General features: G+C 41.5%; 1 protein-coding gene across 3 annotated transcripts in view; it reads right to left on the bottom strand.

The window, feature by feature from the left end:
* Positions 1–18590, bottom strand: part of PLD5 (phospholipase D family member 5) — a 422185-nt gene that overhangs the window by 345909 nt on the left and 57686 nt on the right. The window contains exon 1 of one of the 3 annotated variants that reach the window (XM_017953343.3): positions 10480–12637. The exons of 1 other annotated variant lie outside the window; for it this stretch is intronic. In XM_017953343.3, coding sequence (XP_017808832.1) covers positions 10480–10482 — 3 coding nt within the window. In that variant the 5' untranslated portion in view covers positions 10483–12637. Of the gene's footprint in view, positions 1–10479; positions 12639–18590 lie in introns of those variants that run through there. One more of the 3 variants, XM_017953347.2, reaches the window with a different exon arrangement.

Raw genomic sequence — 18590 nt, forward strand, 5'->3', positions numbered from 1 at the left:
TTGCCACTGTATCCCCACCACCTGGCATAGCACCTAAGACCTACCAGGGACTTGATAAAATTAAGGTACCTCACTCACTGCTTAACAAATAGATTAAAATGTAGAATGGCTCAAAGACAAGCAAAGTTTATTTCTTGCTCACATAGAGTCCAAGTCAATTGCATGTGGGGAAGGAGCAGGGGAAGGGGGCTTTGTTCAACAAGGTCATTCAGAGACCGAGGCTGATGGTTATCTTCACCATGTTCAACTCATGGCTTCCAAGTAACCTTGGCCATTCAGGGTTTCCCATTCGACCAGTAGAATGGGAAAAAAGCACAGAGGCACATTCACGAGCAGGCCTGGCACAAGCCCACATCACTTCTGCCTACATGTAGTTGGCCTGATCTCAGGCACTAGTGAGAAAATGAAGATTAGCCACGTGTCCAGGAAAAAGAGAAGAGCATAGAATCTGGTGAGCAGCTAGCAGTCCATAAATACCTACTGGTGAATAAACATGAGGGAAGCAGAGAGGAAGAAAGGAAGGCATTTACCATCAAGTTGAGAGATGATGTCTTTCTGCAGAAATGGCTGTTCTATCTGGCCATCCAATTTTCTGGGAAGCACACGATGGGCTACAGGTATAAACAAATGCATTTGTCTTGTCTTTCCCTGGATTAAAACTCCATGAAATCGGCAACTTTTTGTTAAACTCCAGTTTCCCAGAATAAGGGTCATGCCTGCAATAAGTGCTAAATAAATGTGTGAGAACGAAACGAAACAAAACAAAATCCTCCTGTTCCACAAGTATTAAGCGAAAGAGAAACAGGGACAGTGTAAGCCGCAAGCAGGGGAAAGTTCTCCACTGGCCAAGGCTCAGTTTGGGAAACTCCAGATTACAGTTAGGTACTAAATACCTCCTGGGTGCTAAGCCCAGTGTTGGGTGTTTTTGTATATATTTCAATCCTTTAAATATCACTGTACATAATAATTGGAAACACTTAACACATAGAATAGGGGATAAATGGAGCACCTGCCCAAGATACTGGCAAGCAGAAGGAGTTACAGGATATAGTTCAATCTGAGATAAACTAGACAATTACTTGAAACATTCCTTAATAAAAGGAATTTTAGTTTTTTTTTCAGATAGATATTTCTATTCATCCCTTTTTAGGCAGTAGCATGATTTTGAATCACGTTGGTGGAAGGAAATAAGATTTCACCAAGTATGTAGGAGCTTGAAAGTTGGTTGCTGGTCACGGGAACTCACTGGGACCAGCTGACAATGCTGTTCTGTGTTGTGGGGTTGGAATGACCCCTTAGAATGCTGGGTGGGGCAGGCTACACCCCACCTAAGTGTAGTTCCTAAATCATCAGTGCTTGATGTGGAATAAAGACTGAGCATGAGGCTGACTGTATTGTAAACTGATCAGGTATAGACTATAATCCATTTATCATCATCTAATGCAGTTAACCAATTATGAGGGTCAAGTGGACCATATGAAGAGCAAAATTGTATAGACAGTCCTTGCCCTGCAAAGGATCCGGCCCCAGAATCACAGAGATTTTAGCTAAAAGGGATCTGAGATACAAGACACCTGCTACCTTGAGAGACTCATCCACAGACTTCTCTTCCTCCTCTTCCAGCCTTCTTAACTCACAGACTAAACACAATCCACATGCTGAGCATAGAACACTAGGTTTTTTCTGAAAACACTCATCTCTCCCTCTCCCTCACTCCGCCTCCTCCTACTGCTCTGTCCATTACTTTCCTTCACACTTTTAAAATCAGGTCACTCACCCCCTTGATACTGTATGAGTGAAATACAAAGAGAACTGGATTGGGCGATTGCTTAAATTTGTATGTACAAACATGCCCATTCAGCATTATTATAAATAGTAACTTGGAAGGAAAATTGGAAAAGTATCCACGTCCATTAAAATGATGAGTTACATTTGTGTGAGTTGTATTTATTGGTATGGAATAGCTATAAATAAGTTGAAAAAATCAGGACTAAGCAGAATGTATAATATTCACTGTTTGTTTCAACAAATATGACATGTGCCATGCAGGGTGCTAGCAATCAACAGTGCAATAGGATAACAGTACAAATAGTAACAATTTAAAATAGTAATAAGTGTTATGAAGCAAAATGCAGGATACTGTGAGTATATAATTGATGAAAGATTTAACCTACTGCCATTAGTAAAAATGTGTGTGGTATGTGTTTAGTACGTGTGTCATGTGTTTTGTGTGTGTGTGTGTGTGTGTGTATGAAAAAGGCTAGATTATATATCTGTCTACATAAAACCAACAGTTGTTAGCCCTAAATGATTTTTCTTTTCGCCATGTTATGAATCTTCTGAAATTACCATGTGTTTCTTTAGCAGTCAGAAAAAAACTTTAAAAAAAATTAATTTAGCTTGCTAAGCTTGTCTTAGTTTCCTCGGTTATAAGTCAGATTTAGAGTAATCAGCCCTTTTTCATCTTCCCTTAAGATTAAATAAGAATTTATATTTCCTGACTTTAGAGTGCATAAGGATATATATTACTTTGACACATTTTAAAGTAACAGTAATAGAAAGCTTTGGGAAAAAGGAGTCAGACACCCGTTTTTCTGAGGAACATGGTGGGCCATCCTAAGCAGGGGAGCCACTGAGCCCACCTTCTGTCAGAGCCCAGGAGGTCTCACCACTGTGCTTGGCAACCCTTTAAAATGGATCCTCTGCCAAAATTGAAGTATCAGTGATATCTCAGTGTGAAAGACCTAGAAAGGCTATTACATTATTTCTGATTAAACTTATTCCTTACAAAGATAAACAGAAAGTTAACTGTGACATATCTGTAATCTTTGCTATTTATAATGTAACTCTGCTAATTTGCAACTGTTTCCAGTACATTTAGTAGCTCAGCTGTAAGCTTCTGTATAAAGCCAAGAGTGAAGCATTCTCTCTGCCACCTCTTGCCGACAACTTAGAGCACCTCTCATGGGAGCACAGAACTCCTCCCCGCTAAGGGCACAAAGTGTCTAGGGCATGGACTCGGTTGCCAAGTGATTTAAAAAATACCCTGGCCAATGCCCATCATAAGACATTCCAAAGGCGTGTCCAAAGACATTCTAAAGCACCAGAGTTTCTTAAAAAATGCTTTTTTTTTTTTTTTTGTAAACTTCACATACTCATTGTCATGAAAAACTCTATTTAAATAAGAATAAAAAGAACTAAGAAATTCTAAAACATCTCTCAAATTCCACCAATGCTAGTGTGGTGAGCATGTGCCTCAAAATTTCCATCTACGTGTAGCATCCAGGTATTACATCCATTACATCCATGGAGGTACTGTTACATCAATGGGATTATTTGCTTCTTTTTTAAAACAAAAAATGAAGGGTATTGAAAGCTTAAAAATAAGCAGATCTTGATTAGGAATTCTAAATCAGGATCATGAGCTGTCACATGATGGCTTGGGGAACCAGTGATGTTCTATTCTTTGAGCTGGGTGCTAATTACAGGATTGTGTTCATTTTGCAAAAATGTGAGCTGTACATTTATGATTTGTGCACTTTTTCAGTTTTTATGTTATCTTAAAGTCTTTTAACTTAAAAACCCCTGATTAAGTAAATCAACACTCCATACACAGGAGAGAGGCAGGGGAAGGAAACGCTTATGATCCTAAACCAGTAAAGTCAATTTGTATACAGTGTATACAGTATTTTTCAGTATCTTAAGAAATTAATCCATTATTTGTTCATGCACTTTCACGCAAATTTGACAGGCAGTTCTTCTAAGTCCTAGATTGGATAAACAGGTATTCCTTATTCTCCGATGGTCTTAAACTTAAGTTGTAAACACAGTTCTGCAAGGAATCTCCATGCCGAATAAACAAAAATTGGGGAGGTCCTAGGTATAGCAACATTGCAATATGGCCTGCCCTTGCTATGACAGAACACGTAAGCTAACAAGCCATACTTTCTATGAACTTATTAAATCAGCCAAATTGTCCATCAGAAATATTAATTCCTATGGATAAGGCGGAAGTTAGCTAAAAAGTGAGATTTAAGTATATACGGATGTGATTCCCCCCTTTTCCCTATCAGGTATTTTATCTATCTCTTAAGACATTTTAATTATATATTATAAAATATTATATATTATAATAATATATATTATTATATATTATATATTATAATAATATATATTATTATATATTATAAAATATTATATATTATAATAATATATATTATTATATATTATAAAAGATATATTTTAATTATATATTAAATATATATTTTGTTTTTAGTATTGAAAACAAAATAAGCACAGTGGTAAAATAAAAGAGGAAATTAATCAAGCACTTTTGCAACACAAGCTATTAACCCAAACATGGCAAATTTCAGAATGCAAACAACAAATTTCTCCAAATAGATATGCTCTCCTTACATCTATGTGTAATAGAGCGGGGGCCACATCAAGGACGGTGAATTGGTTGGTGGGTCTTAGGGAGTCTGGACACTTCATAGAGCCAATAAGCAGGTGCCCAGAGCTGAGTCCTTAGGGGTCCAAGATGCGAACTGGGAAGATCATCCACCTCCTGGATGGTTAAATCCAAGGAGTAAGATGGGAAGTTAGAGATGAAGGGCAAAGGCAAAAAGTGATCAATGAGGAATGTCGAAGCAAGAAAATGGAAAGGAAGGAAGAGTGAACATAAACCATATCATAGCTTAACCTGAAGTACCTAAGGAAGTTTTGATCTTACTCTTGAGTCTGCATTTACAGGAAGGCATTTAAAGTTGCAGTCAAGGCTATCAACATGAACCACACCACTTCTTTTGTAATCCTATGAGCATCTCTCCAGAGACTTCCTCCAATCTTGAACCTATTTAATTTCTAGGCTATGCAGCTAATTAGATTATTTATCCTAGGTCTTCCATCTATTGCATTGATTTTACCATCAACATCAGACTTAATCGGCCACTACATCAATGGTATTTTCTCTAGCAGCCCCTGTATAGTGGTTTTTGTGTCTTCTCACCTAATGGGACCTATGCAGCATCCATCATGAATCATCAGTATCCATGAGGCTGAACAATAGGATAAAAATTTGAACAGAGCTCATATTTGCTTATTTTAAGCTTTGCACTTCCTGTAGCCCATCAAGAGTAATTCCTTCCTATAAGACCACAGCAAAATGAATGAGATTACTCACTTCATTATATTGTTGGTATGTGTCATTCATAATTTCTCATGCTCTTGACACCATCTTCAAGGAGAAGCTCAAAGCCAACCAAGACATTCATTTTCCCAAAACTTGTCACCACAATACTTCTTTTTCCAACCAATAGCGTCTTAGATCCACCCTATTAATAAAATCACTCATAGCTTTATTCTATGTGCTTTAGTTTTCAAGAACTGGGGAAGAGGGAGGTATTTTGTTTGCACTCATTGTCCTCCACATCTTTCTATTCATTTGATCAATGTGGTTACAGGTTGTCAATGATCAAGAAAATGGCATTGTAGCCATTAGTAATTTCTAACTATATCTAATTTGTCCTCACTCATTACCTTCAAACTTCTGAAACCTGTGGACATAGGAATATAGGTTCATGTAACCTTCTCTGATCCTCTAGATCCATCTTCTTTTCCTCAGGAACATAATCAAAGGCCTACTTTACACAATAATTATATATATTTCTCCTAGGACACACTACATTGTCACTCACTTCTAAATACCTCATTGGACTTTGGGAACAGGCCATAGGACTCATCTCTTATATGGTTATTGATATGTGATATATATTAAAGACATGAAACCTATAGCCTGTTACTCAAAGTCCAAAAGAAAATATAAATCATATATAGCTGTGTTATATATATGTTCTACTATATAGACTCTCAGACTTTTTCTTAATTTATGCTTTATTCATTCAACACCATATAAAACCTACGATGTGAAAGGTTTATGTGAATATTTGTTTCCCCCACCTCCGAAACTCATTTGTTGAACCCTAATCCCCAGTGTGCTAGTATTAGAAGGTAGGGCATGTGGAAGGTGATGAGGTCTTGAAGGCTCTGCCCTCACTAATCAGATTAGTGCCCTTATAAAAGAGACACCAGAGAGCTATCGAGCTCATTCTACCGTGTGAACACACAGCGAGAAGGCATCATCTATTAAGTAGAGAGTTGGCCCTCACCAGACACCAAATCTGCTAAAACCCTGATCTTGGATTTCCCAGTCTCTATAAGGAATTAATTGCTGTTATTTTGTTTGCTTTTTGAGACAGAGTCTTGCTCTGTCCTCCAGGCTGGAGTACAATGGTATAATCTCAGTTCACTGCAACCTCTGCCTCCCGGGTTCAAGTGATTCTCCTGCCTCAGCCTTCCGGGTAGCTGTAATTACAGGTGCCCACCATCACACTGAGCTAATTTTTGTATATTTAGTAGAGATGGGGTTTCACCTTGTTGGCCAGGCTGGTCTCAAACTCCTGACCTCAGGCGATCCACCTGCCTCGGCATCCCAAAGTGCTGAGATTACGGGCATGAGCCACCGCGCCTGGCAAATTTCTGTTATGTTATCCAGTCTGATATGTTTTGCTGGAGCAGCCTGAACAGACTAAGACAGGTGGCATGCCAGGTAATATAAGAAATACAATGAGGGGGGGTTTATTCACTTTATTTTTTTTAAGCTGCTTGCTTCAAATGCCAGGGTCATTGGTTTCGTCTTTCACATTTCACCTCCAACCAGTGGCCAGGGCAGGTGGATTTTCTTTCACATCATCTCCTGCTTTATTTTTCGTTTTCTCTCTACCATTCTAATTTAAATCCATATCATCTTTGACCTAATTTTTAAAGCTTCCTTCTAATTTTTGTCCTTGTCATGGTCTCCTAATTAAACATTCTATTTTAGGCAAACATATTAATGTAATCTTCACAATGACCCAATGGAGGTAAGAATCGTTATTCCCATTTTCCAGGTAAGAAAGCTAAGAATTAAAAAGGTTTCAAAGTTACCATCCAAAATCACAAAAGAGTGTAACATAGAAATTTAACTCCCTCCCTGACTTCACCACTATGTAATCTATGCATATAACAAAATTATACTTATACCTCATAAATTTATACCAATAAAAAATTAAAATGAAGAAAAATAAAGAACGCTGGCTATGGTGATGCACACCTGTAATCCCAGCACTTTGGGAGACTGAGGCAGGCGGATGACTTGAGGCCAGGAGTTCGAGGCCAATCTGACCAACATGGTAAAACCCTGTCTCTACTGAAAAATACAAAAATTAGCTGGGTGTGGTGGGCAGAGCACAGTCAGAAACACTCAGGGAGGCAGACATGATCCTTGACCTCGAGGCCGGAGGTTGGTGAGTGGGATGAACACTTTGGCTGGGTGGGACTGGGATGGGAGGCGGAAGCAGGGACCCTCCCAAAAGGGAAAACAAAAAGAATTTGACAATGCAGACAGCACTGCATCCTCTTTCCACAAGTGGAACTGCTCTCAGGACAGACTGGGAGGCTAACAATAGAGGTGGGTGGGTGGGATGCTGGGGTGTTCCATGCAGTGAAGCATTCAGCAACAAGACAGGAGCATGGGAGGAGAACTGAACTGGGGTGACATGGGAGGAAGGACACAAAAGTGGGTGAGCATGGAAAAGAACTTCAGAACATGAAGACAGGGAGGACTTCAGAACAGGAGGCAGGCAGATAGGACTTGAGAACAGACATGGGAAAAAGAACAAGACAGAGCGAGCATAGGGAGGAGCAGGCAAGGGCTGTATAAGGAAGGAAGGCAAGGCATGGGAGGAAGAACAAGAACAGGGTGGGCATCAGGAAAAGGAAAAAGAACTAAGACAGGTGACATTGAGAAGGAAGAACTAAGACAGGTGACATTGGGAAGGAAGAACAGGAAGAGAGAAATGTCAAAGGTGAGTTGAAATGTCGAGGCTGGGGCACTGAAAGTTTCTGTGACTTGCTGTCAGGCGCCCGTCTAGCTCCTGCTCTCTTCCTCTCTACTTTGAAAGGCCGTAGGAGGAGGTGGTTTCAGGAGTGAGGGCCCTAGAGCCAGCAGCCATTTATTACCACCCTGGCATTACCCCTCACTAGCTGTGTGCCCTTCAGAAAGCATAGAACTCTGTGTGCCTTACCTCAATGCAACAGGGGTAGTAATTTTAACATACATACTTAAAAGCAAGAATGGGGATTCCTAAAGGGTTTAAAACACTCAGTACATAGCACGTTGTATCCTCGCTATTTGTAAAATATTGAGAACTTCCACACATTTCCCTTGCTTTGAAATAATGTAAAGTCATCCGCAATTATGTAATATGGATTTAATTATCTGCATTTCCTTTAAATTTGTAAATAAAATTTAAAAAGTAATCAGAGGCCAGAGCCCAAGCTGGGCTGCCTTATTTGGTATAACATCCAGCAAGTTCTGACATGCTCCTGATTCTAATGAGGTCATGGAGAGTGTTTTAAACACAGTGAGTGTCTTTTATCCTGGGTAAGATAAGTGATCACATTTGTGTGATGAGAAACATCATTGGTTTCCTTTTCATCATGGAAAGGACTTAATGAAAATCCAATCTATAGATTCACTCCTCTTCCAGTTAGTGATCTCTTACTAAAATGAAAGGTGAAATATGTTTGCCTAGGCAAAAGCCAGGTGGCCAGAATGCCTTCCCTGTTAAATCATTGCCATTTTAGTGTCTGTCATTAAGAAGAGCTCACTTAGACCAAAGCTTTTATTGTAATGTAAAATTGGGTACTTTTTTTCCAACCTTTTAAACAGTAATGAATGAAAATAACCAGAGGATGGCCTGAATGTAAACAGCTTGCAGTCACTGTTAGTTCCCACCGCACCCTCCCACAACCCCAAAGAGAAGTTCACTCTCTTTGGAGGTCTGTACACTTTCATCGGATTGTACTCCAATGATCTCAGCCCCTGACCTGCTCCTCATTTCTCCCTGAATATTGGAAAAGAATATCACTATGCACATATTTATGCCCACACTCAAAGTGTGCTGGCGGGAGAGGGACTCTGCATCTCAGCCCGGTCCTTTATAATCCTTAAAGGAATGTTCTCAGGCTAATGAAGGGAAGAAAGGAATGATTCTGCCTCAAGCATTCAGGCAAAACATTTCAAAGCACTCAGAGTCCCATTTAATCCTCATGCTAGATATGCGGATTATTTATTTTGACCCATCCTGCTGATGGAGAAACAGGTGAGTTTATTTTGACTTCTCAACAGCTAAGAACTGCTCAAATAGATGAGATAAGAGGTACCAGGTGTCAACTAAAGAGGGAAAAATCTGACCTTTGTCTTGGCAGTGATTTCTCTGGTCTGTGTCCCTAGGAGTGATCTAGGGATGGTGCGTGAAGGCAAGGAATGAGATGAATGATTCCCATAGATCTGGTTTCCAATTTCCCCCTTTCTGAGTGGTTGGAAAGGCAAACTCACTTCTAAAAATTCCCACCCTCCCTTCATCACCAGTCTCTTCATTCATCTGGATTATAAACAGAAAAATCATTTCCCACACATCAGCTGTGCAGTCAAATAAGTATATTTCAGGCATTCTCTCTCAACAGTAATAGGCTTTATTTTCTCCTCAACGTTATGTAATCTTATTTATTATCAATGTCCTTCGTCCATTAATCCTTTCGAGAAAATGTTTAGTGGCCCCACTGTTACACGCCAGTTCTTCCTCCCATCTCCCGTGTTTTCCTCCTTGTATCATGGGTGATTGGGAGGAGACACTTGGAAAAGACACGCAGAGAGCAGAGACCAGGAGATAAGCACATTGTCACTACCACGGTGAATTCTAAAGCCTCCTCCAAAGACCTCATGTTTACATTAAGGATCACCTCACCCTGGCAACGTTTGCTTTACTGGATTGAATCAAACAAACTTCCTCCACAGTCAGATCGTTCTTTCTTTGAAAACTTGGGTTCCTGTTGTTGCTGCCTATGATAGTTTCAAAAGAAAAATAAAAATCACGTGGAACTTTGCTCTAGTAATTCTTCATGCCTCCAGCAAACAGCGAAGCTCACGGCAACGGCGACAATTCAAAGCCAGCGGCTTAAGCATGAATGGATTGGTACCCCCACACAAACACATCGAGAACACAGACAACTATTTCTTTGAAGAATCTCACGGAAATTACAATTATTTTCAGAGGAAAGAGCGCACTTCAGAGACTACAGGAATCGGGGTTCACATCTGAGGTCACCGTAGGACTGTCCTTCCCCCACAGAGCCCAGCAAACAGTCCTTATTAATTACAAGGCACCATTACCTCTGACATGAATCATTTTTCAAAGAAAAAAAATCAGTGCTCTGGTGAAAAGAGTGTTCCTGCCCTTCTAATCAAACATGGACAGTGCCTCAGAGCTCAGGTGACTGTTCAGGCTCATGCTACCAACAGCCATTTTCACCAGCAGAGGCTACGTATTCTTAACCAGGTAACACACTAGGTCTGTAGAAAACTCCAGAGTTTCTTACCATTGTGACCAATCTTCCTTCCCTCCCTGCGGAGTCCAGCAGCCAGGAGCTCTCGCTGATGTGCTGCTTCCCACAGCCTCTGGAGCCTTTGGAGGCAGAGAATGTTTCATGTGGCACCAACGTATCACCACCGATTACATTTCAGTCCCTCAATTGCTGGCCTCAGTGCTTTGGAAATCAGCCAGACTGAGCACGAAGAGAGAAAGGGCTGCAGCTTGCAATTTCAGAATTTCCCCTAGAATGTGCTCTTAAAAACATAGGCCCCTCATTGAGCATTTAAGCAAGCACTGGGGACTGCTATGTTCAATTATGTTTCTCCCTCTTTTCCTTTTACACTGACAGGAGTTGTGTTGCTTGTGGAATGAAATGATAGCAAGATCTCGAGCTGACCCAGGGGAGGCAGGCACCGTGCCGGCGTCCACACACCTCCAACCTGAGCAGAAACGGCTGCGATTCCAATCAGAGTAAAGGAGAATCCTGCCTAGACAAAGACGAGCGAAGAGGGGCAATGCTGACGAGCACTCCATGGTTACAGCAGCTCGGTCATCGGTGGGTGTTTGCTAAGTCCAGACTAAATCATGTGGCGTAGCGCTGTCAAATCTGAACAGGTGGAAAGAAAAGTTCTTTACTCATCAAGGCAGTGTGAGGTGCACAGCTTTAGCTTGAAGAGTATAATCAAAGTTCTTCAAATGCAGGGACCCCTGTCTTCTCAGATGCTTTAAATCTAGCCTGTGCTGCTCAATTATATTAAACCACGGGGCTCTTTGCTTTTCCTGCGCTTTGGTCACGTTTTATCGTTTAAAAATTTATCTCAGAAGAATTCAATCACACAGCTAGCACACAGCAGCAGCTGAACCTCACCCAAAGCTCAGACCAGGGCTCTTTAGAAAAATAGTACACATAAGCAAAAACATCTGTTGATTGCCAAATTGTTTACTTGCCTTTCCTTCACCATCTGTAAATTTCAGGAGGGCAGGTACCATGCTCTTTTGTTCACATCTGTATCCCCAAGGCAGCACCTGCTCCATTGTAGGATTATTTACTAGCTGAGTTAATATATTGATTTCCCACTACTGTTGGAAATGTTGGCAAAGTCCCACAAATTGGTAACACTCCTTTTGCTCGGAGACTGATTTGTTCCAGGCTTAGGGTTGGGTTCCTTTTGTTATGGCTTTTCCTCTTATCAAAAAGGAAAAATTCACATCTCCTTGTATGGTTAGGCCAAGAAAGGGCAGGAATAACTTCCAGCAAAGCTAAATACTTGTTCTAGAGCAAATTCATCCCCAGGAATACGATTCGTGCTGATGGCCAAGGGTTCTGATTTCTTAGAAGAGTCCATGGCATTTATCAGGCGTGATGGCATCAAGGAGTAGCTGTGAATCAACAGTCCCAGAAAAACAAAGAAATTTTCACACCCTCTGGGGAAAGGTCTTTCAGGATAGAGAAGCCATTATGGCAAGCAAATTAGGTGCCCATCTGAGAGATATCTGGCCACGATGTAGCTCAATGCTTGCACTGAGTAGGTTCTAGACACCCCTTTAAGGGGTTAAATGAATTCAGTAAGTGAATACTCTGAAACTCTGGAGTGTTTAACACTTGTCCCGAAGCTGGAATAAGCCAACATTGCCTAACGTGGATTCTCAGTTCATCATCCCATCCTGAGGTCCTTTCTCTAGAAACACTCAGCCACATCGTTTCCACTGTTCCTTGGGCCATGCCCACTTATACCTCCCGCCTCGTGGGAAGATGTGGCAACATCTACTGCAATGTGACCAGGAAAAAAAAGCATTGTCTGCTTTTTTCCATTAGCCTTTATCTTTGTGCACACAGAAATCCCCTACCACAGCATCAATGAAGCGTCTCCCTTTCTTCTATCTGGTCTTCAAGCTGTAGCGTTATTCTTTCTTCCTTCAGGAAGAGTTCCCTGATAGCCTTAACTTACAGCAATTTATCTTCTCCATGACTGTCGCTCAACACTGTCCCAACCATTTAACACTGAATCATACATTGTCTTCAGACACTTCTTGGATGCCATTGGTTATGTTATTGTTTATGTTTAGGTATCTTACCATGTAGCCAGATTGTAAGCATGTTATTCCTATATCAAATTCTTTCTTTTCTTTTCTGTTTTTTGTTTGTTTTTGTTTTTTTGAGAGGAGTGTTGCTTTGTTGCCCAGGTTGGAGTGAAATGGCACGATCTTGGCTCACTGCAACTTCCACCACCCAGGTTCAAGAGATTCTCCTGTCTCAGCCTCCTGAGCAGCTGGGATTATAGGTGTATAGGTGTATGCTGCCATGCCCAGCTAATTTCTTGTATTTTGGTAGAGATCAAAACACACTGTGTTGCCCAGGCTGGTCTCGAACTCCTGAACTCAGGTGATCCACCCGCCTCAGCCTCCCAACGGGCTAGGATTACAGGCTTGAGCCACCGCACCCAGTCTAAAATTCTTGAATGGCAACCTACTGGCTGTGAGGTAAAACTGAGACTACTCTCCACAGCATTTAAGGTCCTTCATGAAAGACCTCCTTAAAGTTTCCTTTCCCACCATGCTCCTGCCAGTACCTTATGCTTTAGTCACAAAGAACTCCTTGCAGTATCCTCAAATCACCGTGCTCACCAATACTTCCAGGCCTTCGCACACAGGACATTCCATTCCAGGAATGGTTTTTATTGTTGTCCCCACAGGGGCTTGGGCTCAGTCCTCGACGTCTGTGCCATCTCCCTTGATCCTCCCAACAGGACTGAATGGCAAGCTGAAGACGGGAAGTACATGAATCATGGGGGTGCACCATCCTTCTGTTTGTGTCAGGGCCCTGCACAAACCTAAGCAGATGTAGAATCAGTGCTTTTTCTGCAATGAGAAATGCTCATAGTGTACTGGCATTTTGGATTTTTTTTTTTTTTTTTTCAAATAAGTTAACCTAGTAGAAACAACAAGGGACTAGGAGGAAGGATTTCTGAATCATCATCTGCCTGTTGAGTCAACCAGGATTCTATTGATATGAAGAATTGTTTGGCACTTTTATTATCAAAATCGTTATACTTCTTAGCTTGATCTTGTCAGAACACACTGAATTACAACCAGTTCATTAATACCTGGCCTCACAAACCATCAGCAAGGAAGTTAGGAAGTTCTGGAGAGTGAGGACCAGAAAAAAACTCGGACTTTTCTATAACATAGTAGTTTGTATACCTTCATTAAAAAATGTGGACATCCAGGCTGGGCACGATGACTCACGCCTATAATCCTAGCACTTTGGAAAGGTGAGGTGGGTGGATCACTTGAGCCCAGGAGTTCCAGACCAGCCTGGTTAACATGGTGAAACTCCATCTCTACAAAAATACAAAAATTAGCTTGGTGTAATGGCGTGCGTCTGCAGTCCCAGCTACTTGGGAGGCTGAGATGGGCAGATGGCTTGAGCCCGGGAGGTGGAGGTTGCACTGAGCTGAGATTGCGCCACTGCACTCCAGCCTGGGTGACAGAGCCAGATCCTGCCCCCCACCCCGATGAGGACATTCGGAAAGCCAGTCCTTTCCTCTGCACCCCCTCGGTGCTGTCTTCCCACACACCCCTAACAACTAGAAATCCAGGTACAGCAATGAAAAGTCTGAGACCAAGCAGGCAAAATGCTCAGCAGAAAGCTATTCCCACTCTTCTGAACATGGAAAGGTGAAAGGGGAAATTTTAAATCCTTTTACAAATTTCACAATTGTCGGAATGTTTGTGGCCCCCTCCACATTCATATGCTGAAACTTAATCCCCAACTTGATGGTGTTAGGAGGTGGGGTTTTTAGAATGTGACAAGATCAAGAGGGGGCAGCCTTCGTGAACAGGATTAGTACTCTTATAAAAGACGACCAAGGGAGATGGCTTGCCCTTCCCCCAAGTGAGGACACCTGGAGAAGGCACCATCTCGGAACCAGGAAGCAGGTCCTCCAGGCATCAAATCTGCCAGTGACTTGATCTGGGACTTTCCAGCCTCCAGAATCATGAGAAATAAGTTTCTCTGTTTGTAAGCTACCTAGTTTACGGTCATTTTGTTATAGCAGCCTAAATAGGCTAAGACAAAATGCATGTGAGTAATAACTATTTCATTTAGTGTTTTCTTATGACCAAATCCATTTTATCTTTTTAATGAAATTTTTATTGTACCTTTAGAAGACCTTTGAAATGTCTCTGAGAAGCCCAACAAGACACCATCACCTCCCTCCACAGAGTATTCATTGTTCACCTATTCAGTATTTTCAAATGCTGGTCCTGCATTAATGAAAAGTGTACTTGCCATTCCAAAAAGGTAGTCCCTAGAGATTGGAAGCTCCCTATGGCCACTGCGACACCCATTCCCTACTATCACAATTTAGGGCTCCACTTTAGGATAGAATTTAGAGAAAATGAAGAGGCATAGGCTCCTACTTATCCCATAGCTGCAGAATGACACTTGCCCACCCCTCTCTCATAAAAGAACCGAGAAAAGTGTTATGAATGGCTTATCTTTCTTTGTTTCTCCCATCACCAGTTTTAACCCCTAGTCCTATCTTCCCGTACTGCCTATGTATTTTGCCTGGCCATTGGATATGTTTAGCCTCACCCACTCCTCCTCAGCCTCACAGTTGTAGCTAATTCAGGCAGCAGGGCTAGGAGAGCTCAACATGCGCTGGTGATTAGAGAACCTTTGAAAGAGTCACACGGACAAGATGATACTTTCAAATTTAACCTCAGGCCAGCCACGGTGGCTCATGCCTATAATCCCAGCACTTTGGGAGGCCAAGGCGGGCAGATCACTTGAGGTCAGGAGTTTGAGACCAGCCTGGTCAGCATGATGAGACCCCCGTCCCTACTAAAAGCACAAAAATATTAGCCAGGTGTGGTGGCGGGCGCCTGTAATCCCAGCTACTCGAGAAGCTGAGGCAGGAGAATTGCTTGAACCTGAGAGGTAGAGGCTGCAGTGAGCCGAGATCACGCCATTGCACTCTAGCCTGGGCAACAGCAAAATTCTGTGTCAAAAAAAAAAAAAAAGAAAAAGCAAATTTAATCTCAAGCAAACCCACTCAGTCTAAGAATCATAAAGCATGTAGGGATGCCTTTCAGCTTCTAATAATGTTTCAAAGGTTTCTGTTTCAATAGACTTACATTGATGTTGGCAGAGAAAAAAATTAGGTCAAAGCACCGAGAAAGAGAAACCGTCACTTTCTAAAACCACCCAAGATTGCTAAGCATTTGCATATGTGAAAAGAGACACAGGGGAAAACATATTTCATCAGTAAAATATTTACATTAATTTCCATTAAGGTATTATGAACTATGAAATCATAAAAGAGTTTCTAACACTGAAAAGTGGCTGTAATAGAAAGGGAAGTAAGGAGAGCGGGAAAATGTGAGTGCCCTTAAGTAGGGTAGCAGCCATTGTAGATCAGAGTGTGTTCCAGGGTCTAAACTCTCTAACGGAAAGCATGAAGTTTGTTTCCCAGACAATCCTGAATTACAGAGAGAGCTGTCCGGATGCCCTGAATCTTTGCGGATCATCACAGTTTACCCTTTCCGGATCTATCCCTGGGACCAGCTATTTCTTTCCTTCAGCTGTCAGGAATTATGTTTGTGCCTGTTCTTCTTTTTTACCACAGGAGGGAGCCCGAGCACAATCAGGGTATAGTTCTCCAGCTTTTTCTCCAAGTGGTAACAAAATGACTTTTTAATCACCTGTTAAAAATATGGGTGTAAACGCCTCCAAGCAGAAACGAATGTGATCAATCAATTATTCCAAATAAGCTTCGGAAGCTGCCCTCCAACTCAAACTGCTCAAGTTTTTCACATACACCTATGTGTGCATAGAGTGTGACTGTTACGTTTAATCTCTTTTACCTATTGTAATGCCAGCATTTGCAAATCATTTGAAAGGTTTTATTCAGATGAAGATAATGCAGATGCACATTCTAAGCACTAAGATACTTGATTTTTTAATAATGACTTTCCTCACATGGAGCTCACTGGATTGATTAATACCTGAATTAAAAGCAACCTGTAATTTATCTTCCAAGTCCCAATTTTTTTTGACATAAATGACTGCCCCAAGTAAGAAGTCTTCTGAGGCAGATTGCTGAAGAGATTCAGTGATGGTGAAACAAGCAGCTTAACGAAGTGAACTCTCCTTATTAACCTTTGACCAAAGTCTCACCTGTACCCGTTCCTTGTTTCAGGTCTTACACACTTTAAAGGCAGCAGCCAGCTTCAGTTCTAATTTGCCTCTGAAGAATTCAGCGCAAGCCCGTTTAGAAAAGTGATTATCCTTCAATTTGTAGGCAATGAGGTAGGCGCTTACATGGGCTCCCAGAAGGCATCACCCAGATCATAGCACTTGTCCCAGAGGGGAGCTTCTTGACCAAATCAACACAGGAGCTCACTTTATATGGCATTTCTACAAGGCTGTGTACGGTGTCTTAAAGTCGAATGCAGCTACAGCCATGAGGGAGGAGACAGATCTGATCAACAGAAGTGTCCCAAACATGGTCCTGGAACTGCAGTTGTGTAAGGTTCCACTCTGTCCAGGCAGGTGTGCTACACCAGTTGTGGTGTGGGATAGAGCTGGGGTGGGGACAGAAGGGCCAGCTCCCCCCATGCCACTGTGCTCCAAGGCAGAGCCCTGGGAGTCCAGGAATTCTAAATTTGAACCTGCCCTTCCAAGACATTACAAAGAAATACTTCACAGGTAGGAGGATGGGAACATATTTTATTTAAGAAAGTGTCAGCTTGATTTATAAGCTTCATATATTTAGGTACATGGAATTGTCTCCTGACCCCAACCAAGGTTGGAGTGGATCTGTTCCCTTCCCTCTTTACTCTGCCTTGCAGTCAAAGTAATGCATCAGTTTGGTTCCATTCAGTGACTCTGGGCTGGGTTTCTGAGGGGATGAGAATGGTACAAAGACCTTCAGATAAGGCTTGCTAGCCGCTAGCAACAGGTGACTATTTACTTTTAAGTTTTAACTAATTCAGATTAAATAAAATTTAAGATCCAGTTCCTTAGTCACACTAGCCACATCTCAAAGGCTCAAGAGTCCCATGTGGCTGGTGGCGACTGGACTGAAAGGCACACATTTAGAACATGTCCATCACTGCACAAGTTTCTACTGGACAATGCTACCCTAAAGAACTCTAAAAAGAAAACAATATCTATTTAGATTTAAAGTGGGGAAGAGTAAAACATCTGCAGGCTCAGTGCACAAATCAGCAAGCGAGTTTGCATATTCAGAATTACTGTGTGAACTATTCATGATTGGTATTAGGCATTATAAATGGTACCATGTGTTTGCTGGTGATCTGTATCAGAGACTGCAAACTGGCCACCTGCGGGATGAATATTTTATTTGGCTTCTGCTGCATTGTGAACATGGTAGAATGAGCTCCCAACATTAAAAAAATAAGTGGGGGGAACTTCATTAAAATCTAGTTTTCTGATTTCTTTCGAAACATCAGAAGATCTGACCCCTGTGGGCTTGCATTTCCACACTGGAACACAGACCTGGAGTCCAGAAGCTACTATCCCTTCAGGAGTGAGTGCTCTTCAGGTTACCAAAATCTCTGCCCATCACTGCGTCCACAACACGGTTTCCTAATTCCTTCCGTATGCGCAGTTGAATGGGAAAACAAGGAAGTCTCTGGCTTTGCAGAAAGGAAAATCTCTACGATAAACCACCACAAAAGCTGCCGAGAACACTCTCACTTACTCTGTTTCTCTAAATAAATTCCACCATCCACTTACCCACATGGTACTCTTTGATCTATAGAAATAGGACTAGTGAATTATAAAATCAGTGATTACAAAATTACAAAATCAGAAGAATCAAACTTCATAATTTCTTATAATTCCACGCTCAACACTCGAGGCTTTCTTTTTATTTATTTATTTATTTATTTATTTATTTATTTATTTATTTTTTATTATTATACTTTAAGTTCTAGGGTACATGTGCATAACGTGCAGGTTTGTTACATATGTATACTTGTGCCATGTTGCTGTGCTGCACCCATCAACTCGTCAGCACCCATCAACTCGTCATTTACATCAGGTATAACTCCCAATGCAATCCCTCCCCCCTCCCCCCTCCCCATGAT

The sequence above is a fragment of the Papio anubis genome, chromosome 1, assembly GCF_008728515.1.
Source record: "Papio anubis isolate 15944 chromosome 1, Panubis1.0, whole genome shotgun sequence".
Taxonomy (NCBI): domain Eukaryota; kingdom Metazoa; phylum Chordata; class Mammalia; order Primates; family Cercopithecidae; genus Papio; species Papio anubis.